This window comes from Lucilia sericata, unplaced genomic scaffold (assembly GCF_015586225.1).
Source record: "Lucilia sericata isolate MDLA Ls3-8-SP2 unplaced genomic scaffold, ASM1558622v1 Contig000625F_arrow, whole genome shotgun sequence".
In the NCBI taxonomy this organism is placed as follows: Eukaryota; Metazoa; Arthropoda; class Insecta; order Diptera; family Calliphoridae; genus Lucilia; species Lucilia sericata.
Window position 1 is genome coordinate 103,538 of NW_023994631.1, and position 21,316 is coordinate 124,853.

General features: G+C 41.0%; 1 protein-coding gene across 3 annotated transcripts in view; it reads right to left on the minus strand.

Moving 5' to 3' along the window:
* Positions 1-1,140: 1,140 nt before the first annotated feature.
* LOC119606808 (protein split ends) overlaps positions 1,141-21,316 on the minus strand; it is a 149,502-nt gene continuing 129,326 nt past the window's right edge. For all 3 annotated transcript variants that reach the window (XM_037960413.1, XM_037960412.1, XM_037960414.1), the window contains 9 exons: positions 19,082-21,198; positions 18,472-19,020; positions 18,266-18,408; positions 4,376-18,188; positions 4,182-4,294; positions 3,645-3,879; positions 3,180-3,575; positions 2,775-3,103; positions 1,141-2,007 (listed from right to left, as the gene is read on the minus strand). In XM_037960413.1, the coding sequence (XP_037816341.1) occupies positions 1,720-2,007; positions 2,775-3,103; positions 3,180-3,575; positions 3,645-3,879; positions 4,182-4,294; positions 4,376-18,188; positions 18,266-18,408; positions 18,472-19,020; positions 19,082-21,198 (17,983 nt within the window). In that variant the 3' untranslated portion in view covers positions 1,141-1,719. The remainder of the gene's footprint in view (positions 2,008-2,774; positions 3,104-3,179; positions 3,576-3,644; positions 3,880-4,181; positions 4,295-4,375; positions 18,189-18,265; positions 18,409-18,471; positions 19,021-19,081; positions 21,199-21,316) is intronic.

Sequence of the window (21,316 nt, forward strand, 5' to 3'; positions counted from 1 at the left end):
ATAAAGATAAAGCATAAGGAGTTCTTTCCGCCAGCTTATTTTCCTATATAGACATAATAACTAGCTACGATCGTAATGCACAGAATACACACAATCGTAAAGTATTAAAACGAAATGGTATTCTTGGAACTGAAAGCGTAAACGTAATCGAAATGCAGAATAAGGGGGAATATTCTTATTCCTGCTTTGAAAACCTAAACAAGTTTCATTTAAAAACTTTCACACAAATAAGGTTTAACCTTAATAAGGAAAAAAAATCTAAAAGTAATCATTGACCCCCTTTTAAAAACAAATATTCAGTTGCTTATTATTTTAAAAGTAAAAATTTGATCTTTTTTTTGAAAATATTACACCCATTATTATAAAAATAAACAAAAAAAAAAAGTTTCCTTAAATGTTTTACTGCACAAAGGGTTATGGTTTTTGTGTTAATAAAATTTCTTATAGATTTTATTTGAAATATGTTTGTAACTATTGTTTTTTGTTTTTGCCTTGTTTTGTTTACTTTTGCTATTTATGTTTTTATATAGGAAATACATACATAGTTATAATTATAATTATTATTTTTTTTTTTTTAATTTTTTTCATTTTTCATTGAGATCAAAAAAATAATAAATTAATTATGTTTGTTTTGTTTTCATTATGTGTTTTTGTTTTTTTTTTTATTATTATTTTACTAAACGTACATCAGCGAGAATATACATATAAAAAAAAATATACATATATAGACATATTTAAATAATATTTAGTTGTATTTTTATGTTTAAGCATATGTATACTAATAAAAAATTAAAAACTAAAAAAAAAAAGTTCATAGAGCAAAGGGTTTTTTTTTTGTTTTAATTTGGATTAACATTAAAAATAAAAACGTTTTAAAAACTAAGGAAAAAAATTATTATTAGTTCACAAAGAAAAAAAATTCAACATCAACTTATAACAGCTGTTGGAGGATTGTTTCTTTTTGTTAAATTTTTTCTTATATAAAAAAAAACAAAAGGTTTAAAATAAAACATAGAAAACTAAGTTTATAATTATTTCATACAAGTTTTTTATATATATAAAAAAAAATTAATAAATTATTAATAAAAAAAAACACTTTATATTTCACAAGTTTTGCTTCAGTTTTTTTGTTTTTTTTTTTTTTTTAATATAAATATGTATAGAGTAGAGTAGTTATAGTGTCGGTGTAAGTATATTACAAGGTTTTAATTTTTTTTTTGTTAATTTTGTTTTTTTTTTACTATTAAAGAAATTTTTACATTTTTGTGTAGTTTTTATTATCTAGCTATGTGTTATTTTATAATAATATTAATAGTATATATATATATAATTAATTTGTAATTTCTTTTCAAAATTATAAGATTTTGCTACAGTACAATTTTATGTGTGTTTTTAGTTGTTGTATTATTTTAAGATTATTTAACATTTAGTCCATTATTTTATTGTTATTATTATTATTATTATAATGATTATTAATTTATTTATAAAGTTAAGCATGAAATCATGCTTTGTTTCTTTTCAGAATTTTTAATTTAAAAATACAAGTTCTTTTTCTTTTTTACTTTATATCATCACCATTTTCTTTTCGTTTTTTTTTTTTTTTTTAATATTTGTCTTAGCCGGTTTTAATAAAAGTTCTTTTTTTTCAGTGGGGGGGGGTTTATTGTTGTCAATTCTGTTAATGTTTTCAAGTCTTAGCTGGTATTTTATTATTCAAGTTTAGACCGTAGCAATCACTATTAATAGATGAGCTATGTCGGCTACACGATTTTTAAGATCTGGTGCCGCTTTTTCTAAATTTTCATTGGCAAAATCACATGATGGAAATATGTGCACAACATAAGCAGCTTGTTCACTTCCTGGCATGGGTATATTAACAATACCAGCAGCCATTTTCTGTTGTAAATAGGTTATGAAGCCGGATTGTAGATTACGAGACTGTTGCAGGACATCGGCATGATCACGTCCACAGGGTAGAGCCAACAACATACAATGTTCATTTTCAAACTGGAAAAAAAGTAAACAAATGATAAACAAGGTTTTAATTTACACGTTTTGCTTGAAAATTGAAATTCTTAAACAATATCGAATATTCGACCTAATGTTGTAACCCAGAGACCGAAGTATAATTTTCAAAAGTACTGAGCATCTTTGATCAGTGCTAAATACCAATCTGTCATCAGAATTTCTTGATCACATCAGATTTTTCAGATATCGTGTCGTAAAAACTAATAAAACTAAATTTTTGGCCATATTTAAAGCCTTATAACATAATAGTAAACATTACGACAGATAGACGCGTTTAAACCTTTATTTTAAAGCCTACAGTATAGACTTTCAGATGACATAACAGATTTTATACACGAATATGTCTTCCCGTTGTTATAAGATCTCAAATATGGCTAAAATTGTCATTTTTTTAAGTTTTATAACAAGACATCTTAAAAAACTTGATTTGATGGAGAATACGGATGCAATAGCAAAACAAAACAAACAAGAACGCGAAACGAAACGAAACAAAACACAAAATACACAAAGCAATGAAACCAACACACAATCAAACATATGTTTTTTTCCAATAAGCAATGTTGTTGTTGCTTATTTTATCAAAAATATGAAAAAAATTTTCTTTTTTTGATGAAATTTTCAGAAGTTGTCTCGGATTTTTGCTCATATCTTTGTTATTTATAAACATATTTTGCTAAATTATTGGAATTATTGAAAATTTGGATCTCTTTGGAAGGATTTTTGTTTTATATGTACTATATAATTACCTGCATCTTTTTCGCAACCCCTTCTAATTGGGTCTGTTCCAAACGCATACGTTGGGCAATACGTAGCGGAGGTGTACTGCCATCACTATTGCAGGGCAATGAGGCACGAGCTACATGAGGATTACCAAAAACGAAATGCATTTGAACAGCCGCCTGATCGGTTTTCAAAGCCAATAGGCCCTGCCACATAACGGGATAACGTTGTAGCAATGTCAGCAAAGAATCCGCTTGAGGCGGAGGTGGTGGTTGTTGGCCATGGGGTGGTAATTGATGAGATGGCTGTTGATGAGGTGGTGGTGTAGCCACTTGCATATTATGGGCATCAGCTCCTGTGAGGGAAATTAATAAAGATATTTATTGTTTAATAGATGAATAGATGAATTTTAATGTTAATTATCAACTTACCAGCTCTAACCATAATTTGTTCTTTTTCACGCAACAATTGTTGTTCACGTTCACGTTCACGCTGCTCTCTTTCACGTTCCAATAGCTTGGTATGATGTGTAGGTGGCACGGAAGATGGAGTTGGTTGAACGGCAGTTGCTGGTGGAGCAGCAGGCATAAATGGACTACTGCTGCCGGCTGTAGGATGGGGAACAACAACTGTGGGTGGTGGTGGAGCGACTACACTATGTACAGGAGCCGATCTATGAGCCGGTGGCGGTTCCAGTGGTATTTGTCTTGAAGCATCATAATAGGGCGAGGGTTGCGTTGCAACACCAGCACGACCCGTAACATCATAATGCGTATGGGCTGGAATGCGTGTATTGTGTACATAAACTTGCGCCACTTGAGGAGAATCTAATATAAATTAACAATCAATTGATAAGTTAAGTGTTTTAGTGAAAATAGTTAATAATAATAATTTACCAGTTGCCCGATCTTGTGGACTTTGTAGACTATGAGGTACAGCTACCGTTCTTGGTACACTGCCGGGTCTTCTCAATTCTAAAGGTGGACTACTGCCCAATAGCTTTTCATCGTATTCTCGCAAAGCAGCCGGATTTAAAGGATCATGTTGGCGCAACAGTTGCTGATAAATCATCAAGTGTTCACGCGTAGGCACTCCCACTCTACCTATTCCTCCGGGGAATGAGGCTTCACTCTGTAGCAAAAAGAAATATAATAGTAAAGTTTAATTTAATATAAAAAACTAATCAATAAAATTAAACTAAAAACATTCTGCATTAAAATCTCTTTTTATATTTTTTTTTTCATTAACATTTACCGGTGTTATAGGCGAAGCTTGTTGGTGTGCTGGCGGAGGACTTTGTGTAGTACGTACACTGCCTGTTACAGCACTACCATAGGTAGCAATATCATGCTGCGTCCACAAATATATATGTATATTTATATCAAAATTTTTTTATCACTAAAATATATTCAATTACAAATTTTCAGACTTACCATACTAGTTTCAAAATGTGGCGGTACTTGCATGCCTCCCGGTAGCAATATGGAACCTATACGGGCTTGACTTTGTGGACTAATTGTTGGTATGGCCGTGCGCAAACTAGAAGCTGTGGGAAGAGAATTCAAAAGTAAATATTAGATTATAAAATGCTCATATAATTTGAATAGGGTTTCCCCGCTTAACATACCTCCCACATTGGTTGCTATCGACTGAGATTGTTGGGCATTTGGCTTAACGGCTGAAGGAGGTGAAGGTGAGGCCACAGCATTTAAGACATGTGACACCCCTTGTGCTTGTAAACTATGAATCATGGGATTATTCGATGATTTAACCAAATGTTGTGGCGGCGGTGGCTGTAAGGGTGGTGAAGGTGTATGTTGATTTGCATGTTGCAAATGAGCTGCTGCTGGAGTTGCTGGAGAAGCTGAAGATGATGGTGATTGGGCTGGAGCAGATGCTTTCGTTTGTATAACCATTGCGGAATGGGAAGGTAAACCCAAAATTCCCGGTGGCATAACCAAAGGTGTTGTCGAACTTTTCTGCGGTACTCCAATGGTTTGTTGGTGTATAACAACTGGTTTTTGAGGCAGCTGTTGTTGTTGTTTGGAATGAATTCCTGCAGTTGGTGTTTGTATGTAAGTGTTATAGGATGGGTGAGGTGATGCATTGGGCGGTTGGTGTTGATGTAGCGTGGATGCTGATTGTAGAGGTTTGTTAGTTTGTGTTGTAGGCGCTGACGTTTTTGAACTGACCACATGTAGAACTTGTGGTGTATGCATGTCATGAGCCTGCTTAATAACCAAAGACTGTTGTGATGACGATAATGGCTGAGGTGGTTGCTGCTGTGTGTGTTGGGGAAGATGTCGTGGAGAACTTAAAGCATTGGTATGAGAGGCCGCTGTTGTTGGTATATTGACCAATAGCTGTTTGTTTGCTGGTGGCAATTGTTGTTGTTGTTGTTGCTGATTAGCTGTTGCAAGTGATGGTCTTTGCACAATGGTATTTTGTATAACATGAGCTCCACCAACAGACGACTGGGTTGTTGTTGGTTGCTGTTGTAAAATTTGATGTGTTTGATGTTGCTGTTGTTGTTGCATATATTGTTGGTGACTTGTTTGTTGCTGCTGTTGTTGTTGTTGTTGCAATTTTTGACTATTTAGAACATGAGCTTTTAGAGTGGTTGGCGGACGAACGTTAGTATGTTGGGCATGCATTACAGAACTTGTCTGTTGTTGCATTATTATGGGTTGTTTCTGGGGAGTTCCAATATCTTGTCTTTGCTGCTGTTGCTGAATATGTTGGTGCTGTTGTTGCTGAATATGTTGTTGCTGCTGCTGTGACTGTTGCAAATGTTGTTGTTGTTGTTGCATACCAATATTTGTAGGTGGTGGTGTTGGTGTAGGTGAGAGTGTTGAAGTTTTTACCACAACACTAACTGATTTGTTCAACATAGCAGTAGCAACTGTAGAAGCAGGCAACTGAGTGACTGCGGCGCCCTCAACTTGTTGTTGTTGATGTTTTGTCAAAGCAGTAATTGGAGTAGAGGCAACTGACCCAGTTAATGAGGATGTATTTTGTAATTTACTATTGAGAGCATTACTTTCTGCTGCTGCCGCCGCTGCTGCAGCTTGCATCATTTTCTTAGGATCCATGGGACCACGTAAGGGTTGGGAGGCAGCAGTCGCTGATGGCAAATTGCCCTCTTTGGCCTGTTGCATTTGCAATCCAGATACAACACCGGTGACGGGATCTATTAAGGGTTTATTTACAGAATCTGCCGCACCTCCAGTAGTTTTTTGTGTTGCCGGAGCGGCCGTATTCAGCATGGGAACACCGCCAGCTGGCAAAGCAGAATGTATATTAGGTGTTGTTGTTGCAGTTGTCGTTGTGTTAGAAGACTGATAAGATTCAATCTCTGCAGCTGCCAAAGCTTTCTTCTTGGGATGTTGTGGTATACTTGCTGAGGTTGCAGTAGTTAATGTAGTTTGCTGTGGTGTTAGTGGTTGTTGTAATGACGACATGTTGCCAGCAGCAACTTGAGTGGGTTGTGGCTGTTGCTGCTGTGTTGGCTGTACATTTATTACATCGGCAGGCGGTGGAGTGTTTACAGATTTTGCATCTTCTACATCGCTAATATCGTGCACTAAATGTTTTGGTTGAGGCGAAGGAGTTTGCTCAATATCCAATTCATTGGTATTCTTACGATCCTTAGACTTTCTAGGTCTACCAGTAGGATGGGCTGATGTAGTTTGTATAGCTTCAACTGGTTTTGTAGGCTTCGATTGGCCAGAATTGCGTCCAGAACGTCGTGGCGGTGTTTGAGCTCCTTTGGGAAGAGTATTCGCTAAAACATTCGTTGCGGTGGCTGCTAATGCTACAGCATTACCGCCAGCAGCATTAGTAGCAGTATTTCTAACCACATCCTCAATTATATCATCAATTGTGCTACGATCCTTTTCCAATAAACGACGTGATTTGCGTGTATTGGCTGCAGCAGCTAATTCCGCTACAGTAGGTTCTGCGCTTTGATTTGCTGGTTGTATAGCAGACTGTGTAATATTTGCTAAATTATCTGGCAAACCGCCAGACTGTTGAGCTGTTGTTGTTGTTGGTTCGCTAAGAGGTTTCACAGTGGTTGGTTCTATGTTTACCGCTTTCTCAGAAGCTTTAACTAAAGGAGTTGAACCTGGAGCTGGACTTTTGATGGTCAAAATCAAGCGTGGCCGATGATCACTACTGACTGTAGAAGTTGTAGTTGATGTTGTTGTGGTGGTAGAAAGTGTAGCTGTTGTTGTTGTTTTAGCTTCATCACCCGATTCATCGTGAAATTCATAAACATCTTGTTGTTGTTGCTGTTGATTACTTTCAGATAGTGAAGCTAAGGCTGCAGCAGCTGCTGCCGCTTGACTACGTGCTTTCTTTTCAGCTGCAGTTAGCACCGGAGCATTTGTCACTAAGGATACATTTGATGACGTTGTGGACGGTGTACTATTTGGAGGTGATGTTTGAGGTGTCGCTGTTGACTGTTCATGGTGTTGATGTTGCTGTTGCAATTGTTGTTGTTGCTGTAACAACAAATTCCTGGGTGGTCTACCCTTGCGTCCACGGGTAGCTGGTGTTGCAGTATTTGGTTTACGCAAACGAGTCTGTACACCAGCTGCAGCGCCCAATTCTGTTTGTAACTGCTGTGTGTTAACATTGGTATTTATTGGGGTATTGCTGATATTAGTAACAGCTCCTTTCTTGCCACCCCTAGGTTGACGTCCACGTTTAGCACCTGTACCTCTAGTACTAGGTCTGCCTTGTATTGGTACCTGCTCAAATGCTGGCATTTGTTGAGTTTCTGTTTCGTCTTCGGTATCATGGTCTGTTGTTACATTACCAGATTGAGATTGGGAGTAGCTGGTGGTATTAGTTGTAGGTACTATATTTGCTGTCGAGTTACCTTGTGATTCCGCAGCAGTAACAGTGCCAACATCACTCTTTGCCGTTTGATGAGTGGAAGGTTTGTTCTCAACTTTATTTAGTTGCGTTTGGAAAGTTTTAGTTTCTTGTTCTTTAGTATTAGATGGTTGTGTTGAACTTGCTGATGCTGAAACACTTGCTTCCGTAGAGTTAACGGATTCATTCTTTTTGATGACCGTACTCATAGCATTTGCATTGGAATTAGAGGTGTTATTTGTTTCAACCACATTCAATTCCTTTGCCGACCAATAGTCACTGTCTTCTTTAGAATCTTGTTCGATTTCATCATGTTTTGGTGGTGAAATTTTTATCACATTCTCCTCGGTTAAGGGTGCAGAACGTGAGGTGTTCGCAGCAGCAGTTGTTGTAGCTGATTCTTTATTAGACGCCATTGTAGTATTTGGCGGGTGTGACGAGATTATTGGTGACGTTGCTGTTGTTGTAGGTGTCGGTGTTCTTATAACCGATACTACTTCAGTAGGCTTGTTTCCTGGCGCCGTTGATGTAGTGGGAGAGCAACTTTGCTTGTCAACATTTGGTTTCGAAACAACAGGTGTCGTTGCTAGTGGCTCACTTTGTTGTACGGATTGATTTGTCGCCATAATGACTCGAGGAGATTCTTTTATAATTTCCGGCTGTTGTTGTAACAGTCTATGTGGTGATGGTGATTGTTGTCTTTGCTGCAAAAGATGATGTTGTTGCTGCTGCTGTTGTTGTTGATGCTTTCCAAAGATTGCATTTGGTTTTTGTTGTTGTGTACTTGAATTTTGTAGTTGATTCGGTGAGGAATTTGTCTGTGGTTGCTGATGTGCGCTAGAGTGTTGTTGCTGCTGTTGTGGTGGTAAACCAACAATGTGTTGCTGCACCAAAAATCTTTGCGGCAACGTTGTATTTTGTATAACATTTGTTTGTTGTTGTTGTTGTTGTTGGGTTGGAGACTGTTGCGAAGGAGCCAACATTTGATGTTGCTGATATTGTACTTTCAGTTGCTGGGCATTATGTGACTGTTGTTGTTGTTGCATTTGTTGGGGTGAAGGGAGATTTCGTTGTTGCGTGACAACAAAATTATGTTGAGACTGTTGTTGCTGATGTTGAGGCTGTTGTTGCTGATGTTGATGATGCTGTTGTTGTTGCTGTTGCTGCTGTGTTTGTGTTTGAGCTAACATTGATGTTTGTTGTTGCTGTGGCAGCTTTTGCTGTTGATGCATTATTTGTTGTTGTTGCATTTGCATTATATGTTGCTGTTGACGCTGCTGTTGTTGTTGTTGCATAAACTGCATTTGAGGCGATTGTTGCTGATGCAAAGTTTTACCACCAACTTGTAAAACCTGTGAAGATTGTCTTGACTGATTTGCACCACTGCCACCAGTTGAAGAAGGCGAATACATATTACCACCTGGACCAGGTTGCATCATTGATTGCTGAGCCTGTTGTGGTGTTACAGTCACAACTTTACTGATTATTGTGGGGTGTGTCGGTACAGGAGGCATTTTTTGCACCGAGATAGGTAGTATATGTTGACCCATTGGTACATGTTGTTGCTGCTGTTGATCATTAACAGTTTTACCATGACTCATCTGCTGTGGAGATGGCTGTTGACCATGTTGTTGTGGTGACGCCGGCGGTATGCGTATATTCACCATATTCAGTGTTTGTGATGGTGGCGTTGAATAGTTATTTATTTTAATCATATGTTGGTCAGGAGCATTCGGGGATGGCTGTTGTTGCTGGGGTGTTACCTTATGCATTGCTACGCCTTGAGCAATTTGACGTTGCTGCAATGTGGGACTTGCCAATGGGCTGTTATTTTGTGAAACATGCCCCTGAGAGGGTGGTGACATTAAGTTTTGTTGATGCTGCTGCACCGTTCTCTGTATTAGTAAGTTTTGCTGTTGCTGATGTTGAGGTGTTACTGCAATCGGTGGTGGTGTGGGTGTTGGGGTGTGAGGACTAGGCTGTCTGGGTGTTGGTGTATTACCTCGAGACGTATGCTGTCTAGGGCTATGAGGTGATTGTGCTCTTACACCCATTAGATAAGTAGCACCCACCGGCGATTGCGGTGGCATGTGATGTCCACTTGGTGAATGCACTGAAGCTGAGGAGGACGAGGATGAGTCGTTGTGATGAGCAGTAGTAACAACTCCTCTAGGTGACAGCACTAATTGTGGTACAACAAAGTGTGTCGAAGGTTCTGGTATTGTTATGGTAGGTGGTTGCATGACATAACCAGCAGGAGAAGTGGATGAAGTAATTGATTTTCCTGTTAGCAAATGTGTTTGTTTCGGTGTTGATGAACTAGTAGAAGTGGGTGCAAACGTTATGGAAGTCTTAATCGGCGTAGAAGTGTAAGACATACTGACACCACCTGCTAAGGTAGTTGTATTCATTGATGTCGACATACTAGAGCTCGAGACGACTGTAGATGTTGATACGGTCGATGGTACAGATACTTCCAATGTTGCTGGCGACATTACAGCCTGTACTGGTTGTACTGCAGGCTGATCTTGTTTACTTATGGTTGGAGGTTCTATTTTTGGTTCATTAGTAGAGCGATTGTTGGGTTGTGTCTTAATCGGAGACTCTACTTTTGTTATAACTGACGGCTTAGGTTCAGTTTTTACCTCAGTTTCTGTGGTGGATGGTTGCGCTGGCTCATCCACAGTCTGATTTGCTGTTGTGTTGGCTTTGTCCGAAGCAGTTGAACTATTGTTGGACTGTGCAGTTTCATCTATTTTTAAACTATGACTACCACTGCTATCGGCTTCGTCCACATTCTCCTCGGTATCGGTGTCGATTTGTAAATCTCTCACTGACTGTGGTGTATCGGCTTTGATGTCAAGCTCTTCTTGTCTTAAACTTTGTATAGCTTTGCATACCTCTTCAGTGTCCTCTTCGACCGTATCTGTAATGGCCGAACTGGCCACTTCGCATTCAATAGCTTTTGCTGCCAAGGCGGCCTCTTCGTCGGGCTCACCTGGTGCCATAACTGGTTCAGGATCTGTGATGGCATTATTTAAATCATCCATACCATCATCGTCATCATTGAATGAATAATCGGCTGAGGAATTGCCAAAGCTTTCTCCCAGCAAGGCCGAAACAGCACTTTCAGTTTCCTCTTGCGATATTGTTACCCTTGACTTCGATTCCTCAAGTTTTTCTAATTTCGAAGCATCAGGTGGCGATTCTACGGGTATTTTCGGTTCATCGGCCATGGGATCTAGAGGAGGATTGAATTCAGCGGATATTGACTGTACAGCTGATTCACTAATGCGTTCATCAATTTCGCCATCAAATCCAGGTATAAATATTTCTGGTTTTTTCTTTTGTTGCGTGGTATGCAAAGATGAAGTGGGCGAATCCATTATATTCGAACTTGCAGATGAATCATTAGATTTATTGAGGATTTTGGCCGCTGCAGCAGTGGAAGACGTTGGAGTTGTATTCAAATTTGTGTTAGCATTATCAGCCGTGCCCACCATTGATGAAGTGGGAGTGCTTGGTGTCGTTACTTCAACCTTATTCAAATTCTCTGATGTATTAAGACAACTAGTGCTATTTATCGTGGGTGTCTTTGGTATAGGACTTATCATTTGTTTATCTTTCATGTGTGGCGACAATGTGAGCATATCTTTGGAGGAAGAACGATTAGGTGTTGTGCACATTGAACTGGTAACATTTGTTAAGGATGTATTTGGTGTTGATTTAGTTCCCTGTAATGCATTTAAGTCATCATCGTCGTCTCCTATGAGACATGGCAATGAAGGTGACGGTTTGCACAGAGGTGAAGACGAGCTTGGTAAAGGTTCTTCTGTTGACTTTTGAGCATGCTTTGTCGCAGCTTGTACATCGATTGTTAGCTTTGTGGTAGTGGATGTAGAAGGAGCCACCATTGTTGACGCCAACTGTGAGGCATTCGATGAAGAAGATTCACGTCTCTGATGATGCAATTGCTTCTCCTCTTTGGACCGCTTCTTCTTTTTCTTTTTCTCTTTATTTTTACATCCAACGCTAGTGGTGTGCTCCTTTTCAATTTCCTTTTTCTCATGTTTATTCGTGGAAGACATTTCTAGTGAATTCTCATCGCAGTCCGAGAAGAGGAAAACATCCGTCATATCACTGCGGTATGTGTTGGCTGTAGACGGTGTTGCATCTTCAACAGTTTTATTATCCGAGTCTTCCATAAGCTGAGCTTCCAAAGCTCGGCCGGCTGCATCTAAATCCACACTGTTTTCGTCTTCCATTGGTTTAGCTGTTGACACTGCTGGGGACGGCATAAAGCCGATAGATTGATTTTGTTCAGAGCTGCGTGACTTTTCACGTTCTTTGCGTTTCTTTTCTCGCTTTTCCTTGCGATGTTGCCTTTCCGCAACCCGTTCTAAATGTGCCGAAGCTCCAATTAGCGTGTTACATGTAAGCTTTTGCTTATTTTCCTCATTCTCTTCTACTGTATGAGATTTCGGCGTCAGTGGTTCTTGCTTATAAGGATTTAGAGCTGCAGATACGATTGGTCCTGGCATGTTTGATGACGAGTTATTGCGATTGGTAATGCAATTCAAATCTCTACCTCCAATATCGCTATCTGATAGATCTTCGTCGTCCTCGTCCGAAATTGGACCAAATATATCTTCCATTTTTTCACCACCACTACGCTGCTTATGCTGAGGTGTGCATGCTGCTGGTACCGTTGACATTAGCTGTTCTTGAACATTAACCGTAGAGCCCGCACTTGGTGTGGTAGTCGAAGTTTGACGCATTACATCTAAACTCTTGGATTTTTTCGATTTCTTTAAACGATGTTTCTCTTTTTCGTAAACCATTTTATCCAATTCCGCCACAGAACCCACATCAGCACTCATGTGTCTTAGCTTTTCACGTTTCTTCTCCTTGCGTTCCTTATGGCGTTTCTTTTCTGCTGTTATTTGCAGTTCTGGAGAAGTATGGGTTACCAATGTGTCTCCACGTTTCAGTTCGTCGAATGCATCATAGCAGGGCGATGTTAAAAGTTTGCTATTCTTCGTATCATTGGTAATAGTCAAAAAGGCCGCATTAGTAGCTTGAGGTGTATGTTTGACCAAATTATCTGTCAAAATGTGTTCCTTAGCCACCGAATCCTGGGTAGGAGTTTTCTGACGTTTCTTGCTCTTTTTGTGCTTCTTTATTTTTGCCTGTTCCGGAGAACAATGTTGGGAAGCTGACGCCATCGGAGACTTGTGGAATTTCTGTTCTGATTGCAGATATTCATCGGCATAGTAATCTTTAGATTCTTTCTTAATTTCATTAGCAGATAAAAGTTCACCAGTAGTTTCAGACTTGATATTAGATTGCTCGTCAGCAGATGAGCACATCGAGCTTAGACTCTTGAACTTAAACTCATTAAAATCAGCAGTTTCACCAGATACTTCCATGCAATCAACTTCTTTCTTAATTCTTTGTTTCAAATGCTTCAGCACAGGGGTAGTAGTACCATCGTTGGAAGTTTCTAAAGGCTCTTGTTTTAGTTTAATATCCACTGCCGATTGGGATTGAGATTCAGAATCTGAAGCTATGCGAGATGTATGATGTAATAAACGTTTGTTAGCCAGACCACTGTTATGGCGTCTTATTAAATCATCTTCAGAAGTATCATCTCCATCGTCACATAAACGTCTGAGATTGTCTTGCAATTTAAGGCGTCTCTGGGTAACGGAATTTTCATCGGAATCCGAGCACACACGATTTGGATGTATGGAATTTGCTGAAGAAGATGCTTGCGAGCTACGTCTTCTGTCTCGGCTTGGAGTTTTACCACCAGCTTCCATATCTTGTTCATCATCAGTTGACGATAAACCACCGGTAAGCATTTTATAAGAGCCTCCACTGCGATTGTGTTGTTTCTGATGTTCACTGCTTGCCCCATCGAAATCTGAGTCAGAGTCACCATCATAGCTTGTGGATCTTTTCTTTTCCTCACGTTTGGCTCGCGATTGTTTAAGTTGGGAAAATTTAGCTTTTATTTTCTTTTCCTCCTCTTGCTTTTGCATGTTTTTACATGATCTTGCCTTTACTTTGTCATACATGGAGACATAGGGCCCGTCATCGGGTATATCAAATATTGAATGTTGTCGATTATCGGAATCGTCGTCATCATCGGCACCCATGCCAGCAACACCACCACCACCACCGTCAGTGTCTTCGGCTGAGCTAAGCAGCACTCTCCTCGACGAAGATTGAGGTGTACTTTTATTTAAGTTGTTTTGACGGTGTGAGGGGGTCTGTGGTTGTACGCCACTACCATCTTCCGAACATCGAGACATTTTCCTATCAGACACATCATGTTTGCTTTTTGCATTAATATCGAAGCCTGTACCATGCCCAGATGTTCGTCTGTGAGCCAATTGGTTTCCAGCTGGTGGCATTGTTTCCTCATCGGTAACATTGCAATTTGCGGAAGGAGGCGTAGAAGGCACTAATTCATTTGCATTTGCTGAATTTGGAGTTCCTGCCGATGAGGAATGTCTCTTTTTCTCGCGGTGATGCTCACGTTCACGTTTGTTACTCTTATGTCGACTGTGATGACCGCTGCCATGATCTCTATGTTTATGATTACCTGAAACGTTTTTATTATGATGTTGAGTTGCCGTACTAGGAGTTTCAGAGACTTCTTCCTCGTCCGAGGAAAGTAAAGGAGGAATCTTAGGCTTGAGATCCATGTCATGGTCAGTATTTTGTTGCTCATCTTCTGTTTTAGTCATGCAGTTGGATGATACTTGTTCCGTTTCTGGTTTAGACAGATTAACATCGCTTGATTCACTAGTTCCTTGACTTGTTGCTTGGGCTTTATGGTGATGCTTACTACGATGATGTTTTGTATTGTGTTCTTTTTCATTGGTTTGATTTACAATATTGCCCGGCTTGTGTCCCGATGATGCCACGCGATTATGTTTATTGCTACGTTCCTTAGCATGGTGTTCTTTAGAATCGCGTCTCTCATTAATGGTATTATTTACAGCGTTGTGATTATTGACCGGTGTTTGAGGCTGGTTTGCATTCGTTTGTAAATCTATACGCATACGTTTGGCATGATCGTCTGTGTGAGCATATGCCGCCGAAGCAGCACTATTACTGGCATTACTGTCCTGGGAACTAAGTCTGCGTTTTGGATGTCTCACTGGCGACGTATTACGTGAAGTTTTACGATTTTTGTGTTTACTACTTGCAGAAGCTGTATCCAAAGATGGAGATTCTTCTGTGGAGTTCTCCTTATTGTTTTGGCGTTCTGTTTCACCTTGGCGAAAGAATTCATGAGCGCTTTGACTTGTGGCATTACCCATGTCATTACCAGTTTTCGCTTGGTTTTGACTGGCTGCATTTTCTTTGCGTCGTTGATGTTCTTTTAGAAGATTAATATCACGTTTATGTTCAGTATTGGCTTCTTCCTGCGTTTTACGTTCACGATCTTTTTCTTCGCGCATACGTTGCCTTTCAAGTTTCTCTTTCTCTTTTTGTTCAAGTTCTTCTCTCTCTTTTCGTTCTTTACGCAATTGTTCTTCACGTTCTTCGCGCTCGCGACGTTCGGCTTCTTCGCGTTCTCTTCTTTCATTTTCTTCACGTTCTCTCTGCTCATTGAGTTTACGCTCCTTTTCCTCTCTTTCTTTACGTTCACGTTCTTCTTTTGCCCTTTGCTCTTCTTCTTTTCGCAAGCGTTCTTTTTCTCGTTGAACGCGCTCACGTTCTTCCTTTTCTAAACGCTCCCTTTCTACTCTTTCTTTTTCTAGTCGTTCTTTCTCGAGTCGTTCAGCCTCCAGCCGTTCTCTTTCCAGCCTTTCTTTTTCTTCTCGTTCACGTTCTTCTCGTTCTCTTTCTTCACGTTCACGTTCCTCGCGTTCTTGTTGCTTCCGGAGCTCTTTTTCGCGCCGCTCCTGTCGCTCCTTGCGTTCTTTTTTGCTGTCATGTTCATCGGCATCACTCGACTCGGCTGCAGATGCTTGCGATAAGTGTGATTGTGAAGAGTTCGAGTTTTTTCTTCTATCATTTTTCGATGATTTCTTATCTTCACTGCTGCGATGATTGTGTTTGTGCGATTTCTCACCTCGTTTAACCACGTTATCGGAGGTGGAGGTGGAAGAGGACGAAGTGTGGCTAGGAGGTTTTACAATTGTATCTTCTTTGTCTTCTTTGTTGTGAGACTTTGAGGGGTGTAAGGAACTACTACCGGTTGTTGTTTGTTGAGGTTGGTTTTGTTCTAAATGAGGAGCAGCTGTGAGACTCACCGCCGAAGCATCAGCAGTGGATTTTACTGTCCCCAAGTTTGTACTGCCAGGAACTGATACTGATTTGGTGAAAATTCGTGATTCCGTCGTTGCCGTCGATGGTGGCGGTGGCGGTACACTTAAACTTTTAGAAAGAGCTGAGGTCTTTGGCTTTGTGGATGATCCAGATGTCATCGCGGAAGATGTGGGCGACGTTGCTGGCGGTTGAGGTGGTTGTAATACCTCCATTGGAGGTAAAGGCGGTTGAGCTATACAAGGCTTCGAACTTTCGGCCGGAGGTGGAGGTATTGGTTGCGCACTTTGCACTGGAGCAGCTGTATTTGGTAATGGTGGATGCGTGGGGAAGGGATATTGCAGGCATTTTGTCCCTCCACTTGCAGCTGGTGATGTTGAAAGGGCTGCTGTAGCGCTAGGAGTTTGCGAGCCGGGGTTACCACCGCAGCTACTTATTCCTGTCACCTTTGTCATAGTGGTATTCGAGACCAATGTTACACTGCTAAGGGTTACAGAAGGCGATGGTGAAGGACTATTGTAGGGTGACATTGAGGCTTGTGGTGAGTTCATAGGCGATAAACTGCTTAAACGTTGCAACAGAGCACCGGATGGTTTATTTAACGAGCTCACAGCTCCTGATCCTGTTAAACTTGTAGTACATCCTACCACAGGTGTTTTTGTAGCCTGTAGATTTGGTAAACCCGGTGAGGTGCAAACTCCCATAATAGCCTTAGTTAGTTGTGAGGAATCCGAACTTGGTTCATACCAATGGTTTTTCTTTAACCTTTGTAAATCATCATCGAATATCGATTTTTTCGCCAAAACCGATTTGACAATGTCCGAAGGTTGCATCTCATTGACATCGATGTCAAGAAATTTGGGGCGACTGGCAGGTGTTGAGGGTGTGGCGTTGGACCTTACATCACTGTTACTGCTATGATGCGAATCTGATTGCGAATTGGAACGATGATGTTGCCATGTTGGCGGTGTGTGGTTAAAATCGTGACGCTTAACTACATTAGATCCGACTGCTATGTTGCTGCTGCTCGTACCTCCCCCTGACCAACGTTCGTACATTTCATCCAACGTACGTATGCGTTCTTCTAACGAGGGACTACCGGTTGATGATTGTCCAGGAACATCAGAATCGCTGGAATTCGAACTTAGAGAACGTGATCTCATAGGGCTAACCATGGATGATGATGACGATGGAGTCGCTCCTCCCGAAGGACCATGATGAGCGCCACCGTGTTGTTGATTATGGTGGTGGTGCTGATGATGATGTGGTCGCCAATGAGGAGTATAACGAGTCGATGGACTTGGTAGGTAACAACCCCCAGATGACGTTCCTGTGGGTGCCGTCGATGCTGGAGTTATCGTTGCAGAACTATGACTAAGACTAGAATGACTACTATTACTAATACCCCCTTCCCCTCGATTGAGAATGCTGTTTGACAGCGAATGTGAGCTTCCCGAGTTGTTGCTTCCACCCATTCCACCAGCAGCAGAAGAACTTGTAAAACTGCTGCCAATATGATGGTAGATCGGTGTATTTCCTGCCGCAATGCTGTTTCGGTACTGATGAAAGAATTGTATACCGAACTTTGGCAAAGGCAATACCATTGGTTCTCGTGGTCTTTCGCGCGGAACACGTCTGGGTTCACTAGGCAAAACTTCGGGACGCTCATCGCATAAGGGAGTACCCGGTCGTGAACCATCCGCACTTTCGCCCCCACTAGCCTCATGCGAATGATGGGAATGTAATTGGTGACCACGACCTCTCGATGTATGATGATGGCAATCATCATTACCAAACGAGGACAAGTTTGAATTGCCGCCAGTAGAACCCGACAACATAGAACTTGACGTAACAATTGCATTACTGCTGCTACCAATAACACGTCGCCGTTTACATGCCAAAGAAGATGATGACGAAGAAGACTGATGAGGTGGCGGGTGATGATCACTGTTTGAACTACTAGTACTGTTATGACGTGTTGACAAGCTGCTTACGCCACCTGCCACACCACCACCGCCACTTGTCGCCATAAAATCAATGGACGGTCGACGACTTAGCTGTTGTTGATGATGGTGATGATGAGGTGGCGGTGGTGGTACCGCATGATGAGAGTGATGGTGATTTTGCTGAGGTGTTGGGTACTTGTTGAGACTGTTATTGCATTCAGACAGCCGTCTAACCTCACTTTTACGGTGCATTGGATCATTTAATAAGTAATCACAGTTTGAGTTTTTATGTTGTGGTTGTTGTTCATCCATCGAGTGAGATTGTACCTAAAATGTTAAATAATATATTTTTGATAATTTTTTAAAAACGGGAAAGTGTAATTTTATTTCTTTCTGACACTTACCAATCCACTTGAGGAGTTAATGGAATGATGATCAATTTTAATGCGTTTACGGGGACTCACTATACTCTCATCACCACTGGACGGGCATTCTTCAAGTTGTTCCAGCAGAACAGCACGTTCTTTTTGAAATAAACGTATATCACCTACAAATTGAGAATCATCATTTGAATTAATGTTCCCAATATTATAAACTGTATATGTATTACCTTTGGGACTTTTATCACAACGACGACGGCTTAAAGCCAACTCCAACATTTCACTACTGGATTCTTTGCCACTAGTATTAACAATAGGACCCAGTCGTGAAAGTAGAGGTGAATCGGACCGTAGACCAATACCACTGTACGAGTTCGTATTGGATGACGGATGATTAACAGCCGAGTTGTCTTCATCGTGCGATGTTGCAGAACCCTGACTATATTCATCACAGGAACGAAATCTACGTGTATCTAGATACTCGTAATCCATTGTGTGTCTAGAACTTCGAGAACCACGACTACGTGCGGGCGTTGTATTGCCGGATGCCTGTCCCACTACTGAGGCTAGAGTATTGCCACTGGCGGCATTAGAGAGAGCAGATGATCCCGTTACTATGGCAGAAGATAGAGCTGGTGCTGACGGTGGTACACCGGCACTGCTACTACTGCTGCTACCCGGAGTGTTACCAGGTGAACAGCCATCATTTGAATTCTGGTGACGACTAAATGACGAAGCACGGGATCGTGACTGCGATTCATAGCGATTAAAACGCGATCCTAAAGTAAAAATAATATGTAGTTTATTTTTTACACGATTAATATAGTTTATTTTCCTTACCAGCACTTTGTTTTTCAAGCTTCTCATAAAACGCATCTTGACATTCCCTTGACGCAAAGTCCACTTGAAGTTTACGACCTCTTAAGGTGGCTCCTCGCATCTCTTTCACTGCCGTCTGTGCGTATTGTATCTGTTCATACAACACCAATGCCAATTGCCTTTGGCGATCCACCACAACTTTGCTGACCGCGCCATATCTCGAAAATTGAGATTGCAAATGCGACTCAGAGATCTTTTCTCCAATACCATCAATCCAAACGCAATTGGTAGGCATTGATTTGCCGAAACCCAATTTGATGCGGTTGTTACCCAAATGTTCTCCATCCATTTTGCGCATGGCCTTCACCACAGATACAATATCGGAATACTGACAGAATGCATAAGCAGACATGCCCTGCTTTTTAATGTCGATTTCAATGATTTCGCCAAAGCATTCGAAATGTTGTCTCAACTCATTGGACGTGATCTCCTTCTCCAAATTACCAATGAACAAGGTACGCGTTGATTTTGGATGGTATTCGTCCAGTTCGGCTTCGTAGGGGCGAAACTCGTTGTCTTCGACATCGTAGCCCTGGTATGGTTCTACCTCGATTTTACAGCCAAAAAATAATTTATCATGAGATACCTCTAAAGCTTTTTCCACATCTTCGGGTTTTTTGAAACACACCAAAGCGTAACGTTCCGCGTTTTGGCCCACCACCTTGACCCACGTCACTTTTCCATGCTTCTTGTACTCGTGAAAAAGGCCATCCTTAAGAGATGTGTCCGAGGAACGGGCGGGTAAATTGCGGACACGTATCGCCAGGGGACGATTATCTTCGGAATGTACAACAGGGTTGCCAGTAGGTGTACCAGAGCTAGTTGAACTTGTACTGCTACTACTACTGCCACAAACATTTGAGCCACTGGGATGATTTAGGCCGGTCGACGATGTACCCGGCACTGCAACAGCCGATTGTAAACTACGCGATCCAGATCGGCTGCTCGATACGTGGGTTATAGATGAGGTTTCCACATCTCGGCCGCCCACCGGACTGGAGGCGTGTGAATGTGACGAGGCGGTTGAAGAGGAAGATGACGAAGAGCTGTGAGACGAACTATAGCTACTCGGAGAACGGGAATGCGAACGGCTTGATGAAGTAGTGCTGCGTCCATGAAAATGCGCATGCGCCGCCGAACGCGATGTATGATGCGAGGCGGATGTTGATGGATTATTGGAAGATGTGTTACCAGAGGCAGATGCATTAGACGAGGAATTTGCAATACCACCACTACTACTATGATTTTTATGGCCCTCATTTGACGAAGAACCACCTTTTGAAGCAGCAGCTGCCAACGCGGCGGCATTTAAAATCCCGCTTACGTTGCCACTTCCACTGCCACTATGTGTGTTATCTGTATTGGTTACACTACTACTGTTGCCGCTTAAACTATTATTATTATTATTTGTATTTGTATTACTACTATTGATTGTACTACTAACGCTACTACAACTATTATTTGCCGTTTGGTTACTTCTGCTATTAATATTAATATTATTGTTAGAGGTCGATGATAGTGACGAGGACGACGCTGATGACGACGCAGAGGCTGCAGTTGACGAGGACGAAGTCATTGTAGCCAACCCAGCGCCTGATACTCCACCTATAAACGTCGTTGTTGTGGATGATGCTGTCGGTGATGATGAACCACTACGTAACGATGAAGATTTTAAAAGTTTCTGTTTATTTTTATTTAACAACGGCGGCGTTGTGGACAAATTCGCTTCGGAATCTTTGTCTGTATCTTTGCCGTAAAACGTTGAATTGCGTGATGATGACGACGTCGTCGTCGTCCCGGATGCTGTATTGTGGTTCTGATTGTTGTTGTTGTTGTGGGCAGGTGATGAAGCGTAGGAATATGCGGTGTAGGATGAGGTTGTGGTGGAATTTGTTGTTGCTGCTGCTGTTTGTAATTCTGTTGAGGCGGCAGTTTGATAGTGATTGATTTTTGCTGCTGAGACGTCGGCATTGCCACTGCCACCAGGACCGTTTGTATACGTCGCAGCAGCTTCGTACCATGACGTAGGCGGTACACGGCTATTATTGATTTTGTTGCTGCTAGCGCCAGTTGAGGTTCTAATAAACATAGCGCAAATATTGAAATTACAATTTTTTTTAGCAAAAAACTGTTTATTATTGAACTATTTCTTTCTTTTATCAACTTGAATTTTTGATTATTTTGAATTTCTTTTTT